General features: G+C 42.1%; 2 protein-coding genes across 5 annotated transcripts in view; one reads left to right on the top strand and one right to left on the bottom strand.

Moving 5' to 3' along the window:
* MAGI3 (membrane associated guanylate kinase, WW and PDZ domain containing 3) overlaps positions 1 to 2,334 on the top strand; it is a 213,304-nt gene extending 210,970 nt beyond the window's left edge. For both annotated transcript variants that reach the window (XM_066247418.1, XM_066247417.1), the window contains one exon: positions 483 to 2,334. In XM_066247418.1, the coding sequence (XP_066103515.1) occupies positions 483 to 1,570 (1,088 nt within the window). In that variant the 3' untranslated portion in view covers positions 1,571 to 2,334. The remainder of the gene's footprint in view (positions 1 to 482) is intronic.
* A 10,343-nt stretch (positions 2,335 to 12,677) lies between these two features.
* PHTF1 (putative homeodomain transcription factor 1) overlaps positions 12,678 to 16,744 on the bottom strand; it is a 48,646-nt gene continuing 44,579 nt past the window's right edge. For all 3 annotated transcript variants that reach the window (XM_066246886.1, XM_066246887.1, XM_066246888.1), the window contains 4 exons: positions 15,538 to 15,693; positions 14,475 to 14,570; positions 13,916 to 14,041; positions 12,678 to 13,203 (listed from right to left, as the gene is read on the bottom strand). In XM_066246886.1, coding sequence (XP_066102983.1) covers positions 13,183 to 13,203; positions 13,916 to 14,041; positions 14,475 to 14,570; positions 15,538 to 15,693 — 399 coding nt within the window. In that variant the 3' untranslated portion in view covers positions 12,678 to 13,182. The remainder of the gene's footprint in view (positions 13,204 to 13,915; positions 14,042 to 14,474; positions 14,571 to 15,537; positions 15,694 to 16,744) is intronic.

The raw sequence follows: 16,744 nt of genomic DNA, 5'->3' as shown, positions 1-16,744 counted from the left end.
TTCTGCACTTTTCAGTTTCCTTTTGACATTAAGTTTGACAGCTTAATGCACGAAAGTTATTTACAGATGCCCACGAACCTCATTGGGGTTCCCACAGCCCCGTCTCCTTTATTGGTGACGGCGGAGCACCCTTAAGTTGTGTTCGTTGCTAAGAGCGAAAATAGTGAGCTGCTTGGACCAGGTCATTTGGTCTGAGTATAAGCTTTTTACTGGGCTTTACAACTTGTAAAGAATTTAGTGAGATAATATATGATGCGTAATAACATGTAATTGGAAAAAATACTTATAAACAACCTAGCTGTGATGATCAAACATAGCTGTCTGCATACATCTGCCTTTAGAGAGAGACATAAACTAGTTATAGGCTCCTCGTACTGTTGAGGCAGTCAGAACAATTCAGATGGCTGTCAAAGTTCAACTTGCTGCTCCTGAGATGTAATTCTAAGCCTTAACGATGTTCCACTCAAATCCCTTTTTCTTAGGCAATTGGGAGATGCCTCATCCTTCATCTTCACACGTGATTTACGACGAACAGTCACCGCTCGCCCCGCCCCCACCGCCTGCTTCCGGGTTTGACGAGCCCCACGTGCCAGGAACCGAGGGCCCTTCAGCGCGAGTCCCGGTCTGTGACAAGGCCGAGGACTGCAGGGACCCGGTGCCTGAAAAGAGAAGCACTTTAGATCAGCCTGATATGAAGCATCAGTCTCCCCTCCAGAAGAATGTGAGTAAACGGGACCCACCCAGCACTCACGGACACAGTGACAAGAAAAACCTCTTAAAAGTAGAAAACGGCGTTACCCGCAGGGGCAGGTCTGCAAGTCCAAAGAAGCCAGCCAGTCGCTATTCAGAGGAACATTTAGAAAAGGTTCCTGGCCCTCTCAAAAATGACCCCAAAAGGAGGCCCAGGGACCGGTCACTCAGCCCCAGGAAAGGGGAGAAGAAAAGCTGGCAGGTCAGCCCCAGGGCGGGGCCTGGACACGATCGCGCAGGAAGAAGCAGAGGACGCTCTTCAAGCCCAAAGCAGCAGCAGAGAACGGAGGGCAGGCAGGACCAGCCGCGCAGGGAAGGCCAAGTTCCCGAGGCCGAGAGTCGCGGAGCGGGGCCCCGCGCTGGCGACAGTGCTGAGCGCGTCTCGGATGGCACAGAAAAGGCGGCTGTTGCCAGGAAGGAGCCCAGGCAGGGTCAGTCTGGGAAAAGCAGAACCAGGTCTCCGGAGAAAAAAAGCAAGAGGACGGACGACGCGCCCCTTCCCTCCAAAGAGACGAGTCACAGCAGCAGCAGAGGACCATCTGACGCTGAAAAAGGACAGAGGGCCACCTTCGGGGGAGCGAGTTCCGGCAAAGAAAAAATGGGAGATGGTGTCAAGACATTAGACAGGAAGGCGAAGGCGGACCCAGCGGAGAGAATGGCTTTAAACAGGACAGAAGGGGACAGAAGCCGAGAGAGCGGCGGGCTCAGACCTGAACACGGCTCCCCAGCCAGGAAAGCGCCCATCACTCCGGGGCCCTGGAAGGTGCCGAGTGCAAATAAAGCCACAGGCGTGGCTGGGGTGGCTGAGAAGCGGCTGTGACTTTAGTATAAAACAAAGGAAAACGAGCTGGAAGCTTTCCTTACTAAAACAGCGTTTTCTCCCCCCAAAAGTCATTTTCCAGGAATTCTGAAACACACGTAAGTACATTTTGATTTGATCGTCAAATGCATGAAGGGCCTTTAGGTTCACCAAGAAGCCACTGTCCCTGGCTAGCGGCCCTCTGTCACGCTCATCTGACATGCCCTGCTCATCCTCACAGCGTCTGCACAGATGACATGCGCTGATGTTAACAATGTGGTCACAACTCACTTTGTATCTGTGCCAAGTTACCTACTGTATCGCGTCTATTTTCTCATATTTTCATGGTAATGACAAAATGAGGTTTGGCTTGGAAGCTGATATTATCAATAGCATGTTGCATGTTTACAGAGAGAAATATTTGAGTCCCTGCGGAAGAGGAGATTGTCAACTCATCGTTAGAGATGGCAGTCACCTCTTCTAACAGCTACAGATGACGTCCCGGGTTAAAAAGACCACTCAGACATCACTGCTGTAAAGAAAAAAAAATACGTAGTCAAATATGGACCATCTTATGGTTTTGTATTTTAATTCAGCTGGGTATTTCAAATAACTGACTGTTAAAGATCTTACTTACTATTGAATGTTCAAAAGCAGGAAGTGCTTCGAGCAGTTAAGAGTCCGCCTCCTGCTGGGTCGTCCAGCCCTGCCGTAGTGACACCACCTCACGTGGAAATAGTGCGTATCGCTATTTGAAGAAAAACCACCAGATTTCTATTTCTGGCTACTTTGGTTGTACCTACTAAGTCACGAGTTGTTAATACTTATTTGAAGAGTCAGAATGCCTGATACAGGTTGCATGAGGGGCTGAATTAAGGACGCTGTCTCACAGTCCACTGCTCACAAGAGAGCCAGCCCTGCTGGTAGCCGCGGTACTGGTCCGGCGTTTAGAAGCCGAACCCTTGTCAGACCCGCTCAGCAGGTAAGGACAAACATGGCAACACACAGTACTTGCTGGATCTTACTTGTTTAACTTTCTTGTTTAAAAACAAGAGAGACCAAACATCTACTTAGCTTGTACAGGAAATTTCCAGTTCTTTCAAGTCTAATGAAAGATGTTTGTTGGAAGGCGGAGACAGCTCTTAACTCCATAAAACAGATCCAGTTTTCCAGTCCCCTGAAACAGCATTCAGTAGCATCTATAACTACAGGAACTCCTCAGAATAAAACCACCCTATGGAGTATGTGAACACACGTGTGCCATCACCCTGGGCTCGTCCTGTTGTTGTGAAACACTGTCCAGGCCCTTCCCTCCCGGAGTCGAGTGTGACCTCTCTAATATGACAACTGACTCAGTCCCTGTAGATAAGACATGCCTCCCAGAGTGAGTTTTGACCTGTATTTACCCACCTATCATAACTACTTGAATAGAGCAAAATTAGAAGGCTTGATAAACACTAAGTTTAGTACCACAGAAATGATTTATTTTCCCGATAGTCCACAATTAGTGATAAAAATCCTATTTTTATTGTTAACTGTGACATAACTTTGATGTCATATGTTGTCAGTCTGATGTGGCTCTTTCCTTTCTCAGTACCCTGTCATTTATTGATTATATACTGACTTAGCAACGTGGCCTTGGAATGCTAAGCAAAATATGGATGTACTGGTTGTAAATGTTTATATATTGTACATACCTTTATATATACACACTTGAGGTTCTGATTAGAGAAAGAGATCTGTAAATCGCTCGTTATTTTTTATATAGATATTAAAAAAACAAAAACCAATTCATGGCCTGCATTTCTTCAACTGTTAGCTCCACAAATAGCCAAATTCTCCTCATGGTCTGAAGCCTCAAACAGATTTTGTCTCTCCAGATAACACTCTCAATCCTCCAATCAAGAAAACTCTGGTAATGATGACTTGACCTAGATAGCTATACTTTTAGCGATATACGTTTAACTCAAACCAATTTCAAGCTTATTGAAAAGAAAACAGCTTTGCAAAGTACTTTACTGCCCGTAAAACTCCTTCCTTACACTGGCAGGTCAGAGAGAAAAAAGGGTTTATCTTACGGGAAACACAGCTACTGGACGTTTCTTCTGGGTAAGCCCAGTCATCACAAGGTCCCACAGTTCTATTTCATCAGACTGTGAAATGTGACATTATTTTTAAGTCAATTCTATTTGCTAGAGATTACACTTTTAGAATGAAGTGTTCTGATTTGATTTCATTTAATGTTTAGTATAAATATACCTAAAACCTCTTCCCAGACATGGCTAATTTAATACTCTTAAGGGGGAAAATAAATTCCTCCCACTGCATGAAGTCAACACTAAGAATAAAAGCTAAGCCACACAATGGGGAAGTGGATCAGAGCCAAAGGGACAGGAAGTAGCAGCAACACAGTGTTTGGGTTATTTTAGTAGGTATTTTCTTACCACAATTGCAGAAATGTTCTGGGATGCTATTACACTGTCTCAGTAGAAAGACTAGACTAAGCTCCTAGACGTTTTCTTTCTCTAACCTAGTTCATCAAATGTTATGGATCAAGTAACTTTTGAAGACAGTCAACTATTTCAGAAGTCCTGAAGCATTTGACTTTTTATTGCTTCATGAAAAATAAAAAGTTATTTCCTTCTTGGTTATTCCTTTTTAATAGTAAGATATTCTCATGGATAAAAAGCTGAGTGCTTTTAAACATGTGGATACATGAAGGTCATGTTCAACAAGTCCAGCATTCAAAGAGAACTGGGTTTTAAAGAAGCCATGAGTATTCAAATTAGTTAAACTGTGTGACACTCTAACGACTACACAAAGATGTGTTTAAGCTGAAGCTAGGTTCATAGTGTGTTCCTGACTACAGAACACTGGTATAAACACAGATGTCGCTCACAAAACATGATGCTGCAATCTGGTATGAAGAACACATCAGAGCAACGTTTTACACCATTATGGCACATGCCAATGCTAAGAACTAGCCGTACTTTTTAAACAACTGATTTATTCAGGCAGTTCTTTACTGGTCGTGCTATTAAGGGTTGTCAGCAATACAATGACTTGTTTAAAGCATGCCATAATTATTACGTGAAATCTACAATCTTTGCTTTAGTTAACTGGGTTGGTTTAAGATATCCACTAATTTGGACATGTTATCGATGTTGCTATGCAAGTAGAGCCTGAAGAAGGGTAAGAATAGAATTCTATCTACTAGAGAACTCTGAATCTTTTTCACATATACATTAAAATACAAAAACAGAGCCAAGTGCTTGAACTGAGTCTAATCTATAGAGTCTTATGGGTATTTGCCTACCTTAAAACGCTTCTATCAAAGTCGAGCAGAACTATTAGCAAATACACAAACCAAGAGGCTTATTTTGTCCTTAACCACCACCATTTTTACCTTGAGTGATATCTCATTGCAGCTTATAGGCCTAGATGTGTTGCAGGGAAGGTATGGAAGTATTTCACATGTGAAATTCAAACTTCATTAAAGATGGGCACCAGTAACTGCAAAAAGCAAAGAATTACTTTAAATGACTCAACCAGTCAACAACACTAATATAGAGATTACATTTGATATTTTAAAGTGAAACCCATTTGGTCCATTATGAGTATATATCATAGATCTAAAAGTGAATTTCATTCATTTGAAACAAGGTTATTTTTATAATGCATAAGTCTATGTCTGAATGCAGTTAACCAAAAAGAAAAACATGGATCCACCAGCTTATACTTTGTGAGACATACTAGTATTGAGAGATTTTCTACATGTCTGAAAGTCAAGAAGACCATACTCCAATGAGACAAGTATTTGGTTATTCAACTTTTCAAAGTCTTTAGTTTAAATTATACAATACATGGCCCATAGTGTTCACGTTCAGGAAGTCTTGAAGTTGTACTTCCACAGCAATTTTAGGGAGGGTACTTTTCCCAATACAACAAATTAAGAGGTATTATTCTTAGCCTTCACAGTTATTATTATCCCGATTAAATGTATGAATAGCCTGTTATAGTTCTGTTTACATTTTGTTTAATTTCTCAGTAACAGGTAATACCATCAAAGTATGTTACTCCTTTTTGGGGATCAAAGTAAAAGCCCCAGTTCCTAGAAAACATTCTACAGACATAAGCGAAGCGCCCAGGACAGGACAAGCATGAGGCCATCCTAACAGGAGACAGCCGCAGGAATGGGAGATTACTTGAGGTCTATTTTTTCAGTTACTCTACAGATTTATATCGAGCACCTATTATGGGGTCAGGTACTTCCTCTTCTACGTTCCGGGTACCTAGAAGTGAATAAAAAAATATGTCCCTTTCTTAAGGAGCTTGCATTCTAGTGTGGAAGGACAGAAGCAAGTAGGCAAAACAAACCAGGTGCTCAGGTTGTGACAAGCGCCATCCAAGGGAGAACCTAGGAAAACACTTGAGAAAGAACATGGTGCCGAGGAGGGACAGAGGGAGGACGGGCTGGTGGCCAGGTCTGAGACGGTGACACTGGGAAGGGAGGCAGGCTCCATGATCGATGGCCTGGAGGCCACCACAGGGAAGCCAGGAAAGCTTTCAGTAGGAATGCTGGAATTAGTCTCCAGCATGTTACGTGTGTTCACGTGGCTGTGGAGTACCGACGAGGAGGCAGGGATGGAGAAAGGGCCCAGTGGGTCAGCATCGCGGCCCACTGGACCTGAAGGAGGCCTCGCCTAGTCGCAGTGGGTGGAGAACCCGCAGGGCCTGGAGGTGGATTCGGTGGGGAGAACCAGGAGTAAACCCGAAGTCTCTGGCTTGAACAATTGGGAAAACTTTGTTCTGTGTACTCAGGTGAGAAAAACATTTTTTCTTCCACCTTAAAATAAAATAAAAAGGAAGGAAAAGAAAAAATAGCCGAGAACTGGTTTTTAGGTGTTGGACAACAGGCAGGACCGAAGAGTGGAATGACGAGGTGAGCCCTGCCGCTTCCCGGCTGGGCTGTAGGAGGGGACCCCGGCCAGACCCAGCAGTCGTGCCACGTTGGAGGGAGGCCCGGACGGCTGGATGCTGCAGGGCAGAGCCCCAGAGGGAAGACAGCTGCGGGGAGAGCTCCGGAAACGGCTGGGGCTTGTCTTTCCGGTCTTCAGGTGAGTACTGACCAGCACAAGGAGACACCCAGGAACAGAGAAAGGAAGCAGGCGGAACAATTCTCGGTGGGAACAGATCATGTTCTATAGTCAGGTTGGAAGCCCCCGCTGAACAGGGCGTCAGGTAGACACTTAGGAGGACACCGCTTCAGCAGTGGAGAGGAGCAGCCTAGACTAACGGCTGCTCTAACAGAGCTTAAAAGCAAGCCTTGAAATGATCAAAGCGTTTCCAAGTAACAGATGCATTCCTAAACAAGGAGAGAACACACACATATAAACCAAACCCGCCTGACCAGGCGGTGGCGCAGTGGATAGAGTGTTGGACTGGGATGCAGAAGACCCAGGTTCAAGACCCCGAGGTCGCCAGCCTCAGCGAGGGCTCATCTGGTTTGAGCAAAAGCTCACCAGCTTGAGCCCAAGGTCACTGGCTCGAGCAAGGGGTTACTTGGTCTGCTGAAGGCCCGCGGTCAAGGCACATATGAGAAGGCAATCAATGAACAACTAAGGTGTTGCAATGCACAACAAAAAACTAATGATTGATGCTTCTCATCTCTCTGTTCCTGTCTGTCCCTGTCTATCCCACTCTCTGACTCTCTCTCTGTCTCTGTAAATAAATAAATTGTTAAACCGAACCCAACACCCAACAACATAAAATCCATACCCCCCCAAAAATTACCAGGCATGCAGAGGAGGAGCAGACGACTCAAAATGGGGGGGGCATCATCAATAAAAACAATAAAGATGAGGATGTCAGCATCATGGCGGAATGAGAAGACTCCTTTTTTTCTCCCCTTCAATTTACAACTAGTATCCCCCACTAACACACAAACGTGCCTAGAAGATCCCCACACAGCGGAACATCTGAAGATGGGCATACTTGAAGTGCGTGGAAAAGCCGGCTCAGGAAGGGAGGGACAGTTACCATGGTTGCGGGATGGCACCGCCCAGCTCCCGCTCTCGCTCCGGCCCCCGCTCCCACAGTGGCAGTGGAGCAGCAGCTACGGCCCTCCCACTGCGGCCTGGATGGTGGGAAAAGCAGTCCCTTCCTCATCACAGGAGACCCCACAGAGGTGGCTGGGAAGCTTTGAACAGCACAGCATACCAACGGTACTTCTGGCAGGGCACAGCCCGCAGAAACGTGAATTTGCCCCCTCTTGTCCCACCCCTCCTGTCAGAGCCCAGGGGGCAGTAAACGCCTCCAAACACAGCAGGCCCAGTAACCTTAGTAAAAAGAAAGATGCACTGGAAGCTCGCAAAACTGCTTCTCCGCCACCTCCACGTACCCCCACCACGCTGGTAGTACCCCATAACCAAGGTGAGCAAGCCAAGAGGGGACATCCACCATCCCAGGGTGTACCAGTGTACATGTCACTCCATTGTGATCCCAGAGGAGCAAATAGTGCAGGTAAGAGAAAACAAAAACTTGTGCTATAACGCCACCTGCTGGAAAACAAAAGCAAGTACCCCACCTATCAACCTACTGAATTGTTGACAGCAAAACAGTATCTAAACAAGACAAGACCTCACTACCTCCTCTGCACAGGCAGAGAAACAATAATCCAAATGCCATTAACAACCAAGGTACACATGGGAACACAAAGAAAATGAAAGGTCCCCAGCAGCCAACTTCAATGTCATGGAAGACAGTGACTCAAATGAATTTAAGACTGCAGTTAAGAAGCTCAATGAGATACAAGAGAACTCAGAAAAGCAGTTCAATGAGCTCAGGAAGAAAATTAATAAAGAAAAGTACCAAAGAGATGGAAATTTAAAAAGGAACTAAATTCTAGAGCTGAGACTCAATGAGATGAGTAATGCATCAGAGAGCACGGAGAAAAGAACAGACACAACAGAAGACAGAATCAGCAAGCTCCAGGACAGAAACCTAGAAATGGACTAGAAGGAAGACGAGAGAGAAGTAATCGTTTAAAAAAAAAACAACTAAAAAAGAACTATCTAACTTTATTATAAAGAGCAACATAAGGATAATGGGTAGGTCAGGAGAAGAGAGAGAAAAGGGAATGGAGAGCTTAATCAAAGAAATAATAGATGAGAACTTCCTAAGCCTGTGGAAAGAACCAGACTTTATATAGAGAAAGCGAACAGAACATCCAATTATATCAACACTAAAGACCTTCTCCAAAGACACATTATAGACACAAGCCGGGAGGGAGTGGAAGAAAATATTCAAAATACTGAGGACCCGTCAGCCAAGGACAATATATCCAGCACAGCTGACCATTAGTGATGAAGGAGAAATAAAGGTTTTCCAAAAGCTGAGAGAATTTACCACTACAAGCCCTGCATTACAAGAAACATTGAAAGTTCTTCTACCGGAAACAAAAAGACAAAAGTAGACAGACAAAACTACAAATAAGATGACTGACAGAAGAAACAGGAAACTGCACATCTACTTCAGAATAGAGTATTAAATAATTATAACACAAAGCTAATGGGGGTAATGAATGCACAACATCAAAAGAGATGATTTGTGACAAAACCGTAAGGGTGGAAAAGGACTGACCATGTACAGGTGAACCAGGATAACAGCAATCAGAGGACAAGTACTGTTGGATTAGCAAACTACAGCCCATGGGCCAAATCTACACGTGCCCTTTTCTAAAAATAGTTTTATTAGAACACACACACATGGCAGCTATTTTAATGTCCCTATTTACAACCTCTGTTACAAATATATTATGTTAAACAGGTAGAGAAAAGAAATAAGATGTTAAGGAAGGACATGAAAGATATAAAAATCAGACTTCTACAGATGAAAATACATTGAGTAGAATTAATAGCAAATTAGTACCCAAAAAAACAGGTTAGTGAACTTGAAGGCACAGAATACAAACTATCCAAAATTAAAGCAGAAAGAAGACTGGGGCCTGATGAGGTGGTGGCACAGTGGATAGAGCATTGGACTGGGACCCAGGTTCGAAACCCCAAGGTTGCCGGCTTGAGCGCGGGGTCCCTGGCATGAGCATGGGACATCTGGTTTGAGTGCCGGCTCACCAGCTTGAGCGTGGGGTCACTGGCTTGAGCCCAATGGTTGCTGGCTTGAGCAAGGGGTCACTCGCTCTGCCATAGCCCCCCAGTCAAGGCACATATGAGAAAGCAATCAATGAACAACTAAGGTACTGCAACAAAGAACTGATGCTTCTCATCTCTCTCCCTTCTTGTCTGTCTGTCCCTATCTGTCCCTCTCTCTGTCACAAAAAGAAAAAAGGAAAAAATAAAAAAAGAAGACTGGGAAAATGTATAGAATGCCAGTAAGTTGTGGGGCAACTTCAAGCAGCCTTGAAGTAATATACATGGAGTCCCAGAAGGTGGTAAGTGACAATGGGGTATAGAAAATTTGTTTAGAAAAAAATTTTCAAATCTGATGAAAACTATAAACTTACAGATCCAGTAAGTGCAGCAAACCTCAAGCATAAAAATAAAATGAAGATAACTCTACCAGTATACATTATACATTGTACAAATACAATGATAAAAACCTTAAAAGCAGTCAAAAAATTTAAAGACATATATAAGAATGACAGCTGCCTCCCTGTCAGAAATAATGCAATCCAGGAAGCAGTCCAGCAACATCATCTTTAAAACTAGAATTTTATACCCAGCATAAATATGTTTCCAATGTAAAGATACAAAAATCTTTTAACAGGGAAGGACCTGTACATCTTGCTAAACAGACTTTATCTTCAAAGTAATAGTAAGCCATTAATGGAATCTAAATTATGAGACTTGCTTTTCGGAAAAGACACATTAGCCTTTTGAGAACAGACTGGGCTTGGGGGACGGGTGCGAGGCATATGTAAGAGCAGAAGAGCAGAAAAGCAAAAATATGTTTAAAAAACAAAAGACACGGCCCTGGCCGGTTGGCTCAGTGGTAGAGCGTCAGCCTGGCATGCAGGAGTCCCAGGTTCAATTCCCGGCCAGGGCACACAGGAGAAGTGCCCATCTGCTTCTCCACCCCTCCCCCTCTCCTTCCTCTCTGTCTCTCTCTTCCCCTCCCGCAGCCGAGGCTCCACTGGAGCAAAGTTGGCCCGGGTGCTGAGGATGGCTCTATGGCCTCTGCCTCAGGCGCTAGAATGACTCTGGTTGCAACAGAGCAACGCCCCAAGATGGGCAGAGCATCGCCCCCTGGTGGGCATGCCGGGTGGATCCTGGTCAGGCGCATGCGGAAGTCTGTCTGACTGCCTCCCCATTTCCAACTTCAGAAAAATACAAAAAAAAAATCAGAAAAATACCTAGAAGGTAATTATTCAAACACTTGGTGATTGGATATTAGGTATGAAGAATAAGGAGTTAAGAATGATTCCCAAGTTGCAGACAACAGCAACTATATTTACATACAGAGCGGGGCAAAAGTAGGTCTCAGCTGTTCATATGAAAAATAATGCAATAATTAATAATACAAGAACAAACTTTCACATACAACTGGAACCCTACTTTTACCCCACCCTGTGTAATTTTAACCACTTGAAAAATATTTTTTTTGGAAAAATAATTTAAACCAATTATACACCATCAAAATTGTAACAGAAACAATGCACAAGAGTAAACTATCCTAGTTTAAACTAGAGAATTCACAGTGTAGAAACTGCAAATAAAAACCAGAACATCATTTTTTGTAAGAGAAAAAAGGCAGCAGTCAGTCTTTGTCTGAAATCTGCACGGAGCTCACCCCTGGACTTGAGACAATTACTGCTGTTCCCTCTGTAAAGAGCCAACGGCTGGCTCCGCTGAGCCGCTGCTGAGACACAGTGCCTCCGCCCAGTTCCTTCTAACGGTCCATCGCTGCGGTGCAGTTTTAGCTTCAGAAACGTAGATAACTCAGGCAGCATTGAGAATGGCTGCGCACTCTCAGTAATCCCCTGCTAGATCAGCCATCCCACTTCCTATGTTGCTTTCTTCACAGTGAGGATTACCAGTGAGAGCTTTTAAAGGGTTTTAATAGCAATAACAATTCTTAATTGTGGATTTACTAAGTGCTAAGTACTTCCTGCTGTGCTAAGTACCTCATAAGATAAACTCATGTGACAACCCTATTAGGTAGTTATTATCCCCATTTAACAGGCAAGGAAACTGAGACACAAAGAGGTTGAGAAACTTGCCCCACATTATGAAGCTACTAAGTGGCAGAACCAAGGGTATGAACCCAGAAATGTCTAGCCTCAACCCCTCGTCTCCCGAGAAATTCATCTGGAACCCTCAAACACCTTCCCGCCTTTGGGACGTGCAGCCCTGAGCTTGCGTGAGTACAGGCATACCTCAGAGACACTGCAGGTCCGGCCCCAGACCACCGCAATAAAACGAGCCATGATCTTTTGCTGGTGGACAGTCTTGCCTTCAATTTGTAAAAAAAAAAAAAAAAAAAGCAACATCTGTGAAGCACAATAAAGCAAAGTACAATAAAACCAGGTATGACTGTATATACTTTTACAAATAAGTTTCTATCATTTAAAAATTCACAAAAGCTTATTAAAATATATGATTTTCAATTTGTTTCAATAGATGCTTCAGAACAGGTATCTCAATGACTAAGAATTCTACGTTGACTAACAGAGTTTCATTAGCATATGTAAATACCTGTGTGTGCAACGGGACATCAGGGGAGACCGCTGGGAACATCTGAATCGTCAAAGGCATGGTTTGGCGGAGTACAGACACTGAGGACCTGAAACTGTACTGAGGGTTGGCACCACTAAATTGCACAACAAATAAACCATGAACGCGTCATCTCGTACTGTGACAGGACACAGCTCAGATGATCCATACAGCCACCAGGTTGGGTAGTGGGCACAGATGAGTACCCATATACTTAAATTTGTCATGCTGAGTTACGTGGCGTATCATATGCCAACTACTCCGTCACCAACAACTACAGTTACTAAATCACCTTCAAATTTATAAACTAATTAAAAATGTATCAATAGTTTAAACAGACTCAGTTTAAAAGGTTTTTTTCCTTCAGTGACAACAAAAAGAAGCCTAGAAACTGAATCTCCAATAAAGTTCTTTTATTTGAGTTCAATCTAAAATAGTTTTAAGTTTGATCTTTCTGCTAGAGAAATCTCCAATTCTTTACACTGTAACAGAAAAGTACTGACTTTGCAATATTTCTAATAAAGCATATTTGCTTCATGCTTTGGGCATCTACCACAGTTACCCAAAAGACTATTTCCAATAAATATAACTGTCACAGCACTGAAATGTCCAGAATAAGGTTCCTAACTTAGACAGTTGTCCTTGTGTTACCATAACACAGTCTTGAATCTCCCGACTATTCACATTGTCTGAAAGCCGTGGAACGGGTTCTGCGCATGCGCGCCCAGTGGGACAGGCTCGGTTCCTCTGCAAACACCATTCATGAGATTAGGCCGGGCGGAGGGCACCCCTGTGAATGGACGAGCAGGCAGGCAACGCAAGGTTTCTCCCATCATCGCTTTCCTTAATGGGTAAGCATGACGCCAGCCAAGGGGGTGGGTGCAGCCAGGCACATGACTCGGTTTAGGACTTAATTTTCCAGAGCTAAGAAAAGAAAATCACCAAAACATGTTAGTTTTAAGACAAACAGGTGGGGTTTATGAGTACACTTACATGACAGGGAACCAATAACCCTTTAACAAGGAGAAAACTCTTGCAATAGCAAGCATAAGACACTGTAGGGGGGAAAAAAAACCATGAAAAATTTCCAGGCTTGAAAAGGACATACTGCAGTTCATGGGTTCTGGGCTTTCATTCATTCTGACTGTCTGTGCATGGCCCTGGGTCAGAGGAGGACCCTCACTCAGCCACGCTACTAATCTGACATGAGATTCCAACTTGATTTTTTTGGTGCAATTCAAGAGCACAGTATATTGTACCTTTGTAAAAGGAGAAAATCTAAACCGAGAAGCCTGTGGACCACCAATCAAGCTGTCTATTTCTTGCCTGACCTGTGGTGGCGCAGTGAATAAAGCGTCAACCCAGAACGCTGAGGTCACTGGTTCAAATTCCAGGGCTTGTCAGGTCAGGGCACATGAGAGAAGTACCTGCAAGTTGACGCTTCGTGCTCCCCCTCACCTTTCTCTCACTCTCCTCTCTCTAAAATCAATAATATTTTTCTTAAATGTCTATTTCTTTACTGCAAAAGTTATTTCCATGCCAGACATACACACACACGGTGAAGAACAAAGATTATTATATAGAATAGTTTTTAGATTCAGGCAGATGCTACCGAGTGTATGGTAACCACACTTACTCGTATATTAAATCCCAGAAGATCACTTATAACACCTGAGACAGCAGAAAGGATAACTACTCGTGTGATATTATAGATTAAGGGATTCATTGTCAGCCCGTAGAGTCGAAATGGTGTGTCCAGCTCCTACAAAAACATGAAAGAACCGAGGTGAAACACATGGTTTCTCAGCATCAGTGGTCTGGGCTGTTCTGGAAGTCTCGGGTGAGAGTGACTGCTGACGCTGTCTTTCCTCAATGTTCAACAGCTGCTTCCAACCGGCTGCAGCAGAGTTCACCCGCTTTCCTACTAGCTGAGTTTTCTAAGGTAGATTCAAGCAATATGTTACTTGTGATTTTTTTTAATGTAATTTAAGAAATGTGACAGGCATCAACAAGCACCAGAACCCGGGGAACAAATCGGAAAATATTTTCTTGTACTGTCATTAACCCAAAACTATTAGGGTGGCATTTGGAATGTACTCAGCCTGGCATCTGTCTGTTACTAGGGTCTTCTGCAGGAAGGAAAGCGTTGACTTAATTCAAATGGTAGTACAAGTGTGTCACAGGATCTTACTTACTTTCAACAATTTGGTGGACAGTTTTAATACATTGTTTACCAGAGTAAGCTGTTCTTTCTTATTTGGCTTTTTTTCCATCTTAAGATATAAATTAATCTATGAGAAGGAATAGAGATTAAGGTAAATGTCACAGAAAAAGATATATATATATACTGCAATAAATCTGGCAGATTTCAAGGGTCATGTTTTCAAGTAAGTTTTAAAATTCTAGCAGCTGTTTCTACAGAGCACATATGTCATGTACCCAAACACCCCGTTCCTAATCAGTCACATGTGGCAAAGAAAAGCTATTTAGTGATGAAAAGAAATGATAAAGTAACTTAAATAGCAGAACAATAAAAATGTTAATATTAATTATAACAATTAACATGTAAACTCCTTGAGTTCAAAAACAATCTTATTTATCTTGATGTCCCCTAAATAACCTAACATCCTTATTAAACATTAATGGGAAGAAAGAAAATAGTTGCTTTTAACTTACTATTTCCTTATTTTTTCCCTTATAGGAAGAAATCACTATAATTCTGAGGCAAATAATAGTAATAATAAATAAAGAACTAATAATACCAAATTCTATTATTTAAAACTTATAAATAAAAAAATTTAATGTTATACTACTCTGTATTTATAAGAAATATTTCTCAATCTTAACAGCTATTCAAATACTAAAGAGCAAATATTTTCCAAACACTGAATGTAGTCTGGGGCTGATACAGAAAAATTCAAGAAGCTTATTAAATATACTTAAATGACAAGTACTCTAAAGATCTAATACTTGTTACAGAATATGAGATTAACAGTATGCTCCATTCCCACCAATAAGAAAACCGTTATAGTATACAAAATATTTTCGATTCATTAGATCTTAGTTCTTACAATCCTGGGAGCAGGTGGGGAAGATACTATCCTCAACTTATAAGAAGGTGAAAATTACATAGTGACAAAGTGACTGGTAAGGTAACAGAGCTAGAAAGTGAGCGACGCTGAACTCAACCCTGAATCTTCTGCACAAATATTTTCTATCTCCAACCACTGAACCAAAGTGGCAGGGACGTAACAATACCTGTTCTGTAAGTAATATCGAAACATTGCTGTATTTCTTGTTGGTCTCAGACCCCAGCGAGGCCAGGCGCAGTAAGAAGAGTAGTAAAGCTGTCTCCCAGATCAAAAACTCCCAATTGTAAGCATCGTTCAAGAAGGTTTTATGTCCTTGGAGAACCTATACACAGGACCAAAAAGAAGCAAAGTTTTCTATTTGTCTTAAAATTTGTAATTACTCCTTTATACCAGCTATTTAAAACCATTTACAAGATAGCAATACAATCACCCCTCACCATATCAGAGTTCACTTTTCATGGTCTCACTGTATCGCAGATTTTTAAATTGTATATATCTAATTTTGTGTTGCGGGTTTTTCACTATATTGCAGGATTTTGTGGTATAGAGGTATTTTTATATATTTATTATTTTAATTATTTTTGTGGTAAAATAAGCATTTTCTAGCCTAAAAAATTGAAAATGATGTAAAAACAATATTAACAATATTAATTAAAACATCATCATTCAAGTTGTAGTATATTCACCCTTACAGAATTTTATATGTTGTTAACATTACGTAGGTTTAAGAGTATAGAAAGTGATTAAGAGCACAGGAAGTGTTCATAAGAGTGTGGGAAAGGTTAAGAGTATAAGAAAGGTTAACAGTGTGGGAAAGGTTTATAAGAGTGTGAGGAGGGTTTATAAAGCCTTAAAATATATATAAATAATAAATATAAGGTTGCTACTTCGCAGATTTTTGCCTATCACGGGGGGCTCTGGAACCTAATCCTGTAATAACAAGGGACTACTGTATTTTAATACTGAAAGCAGAAGTGTTTTAACTCAAAATGTTATCTCTTTAATTAATCATTATGTATTTCTCTATGTTTACTAGATTTTTTTCCTTTGCATAAAAGACAGCAAGAGTCTGGTAGTAACAAAAGAATATAATACAATAAGTAAAACAAGACCAGTGCATTTCCAGCCTCTAACCACCAGTGTGCCCACTCACAAAATGTAAGGTGACCATTTTTCAAAGCACTAAATTTGGTTATGACTAGTAAGTTCCCTAAAAGGCACGGCCCATCCTACTGGGATGACTAGAAAATCCTAAGAATCAGTTCTTTACTTCATTTCAGAATCTGAATAACACAGCAGCAGCAGCAGCAGCTACCAGTTAATAAATACCTATTATGTGTCAAGTTTTCGGGGTTTTCCATTATTTTTGTAGT

The sequence above is a fragment of the Saccopteryx bilineata genome, chromosome 11 (genome assembly GCF_036850765.1).
Source record: "Saccopteryx bilineata isolate mSacBil1 chromosome 11, mSacBil1_pri_phased_curated, whole genome shotgun sequence".
In the NCBI taxonomy this organism is placed as follows: Eukaryota; Metazoa; Chordata; class Mammalia; order Chiroptera; family Emballonuridae; genus Saccopteryx; species Saccopteryx bilineata.
This window is presented reverse-complemented; position numbering and strand designations above follow the sequence as displayed.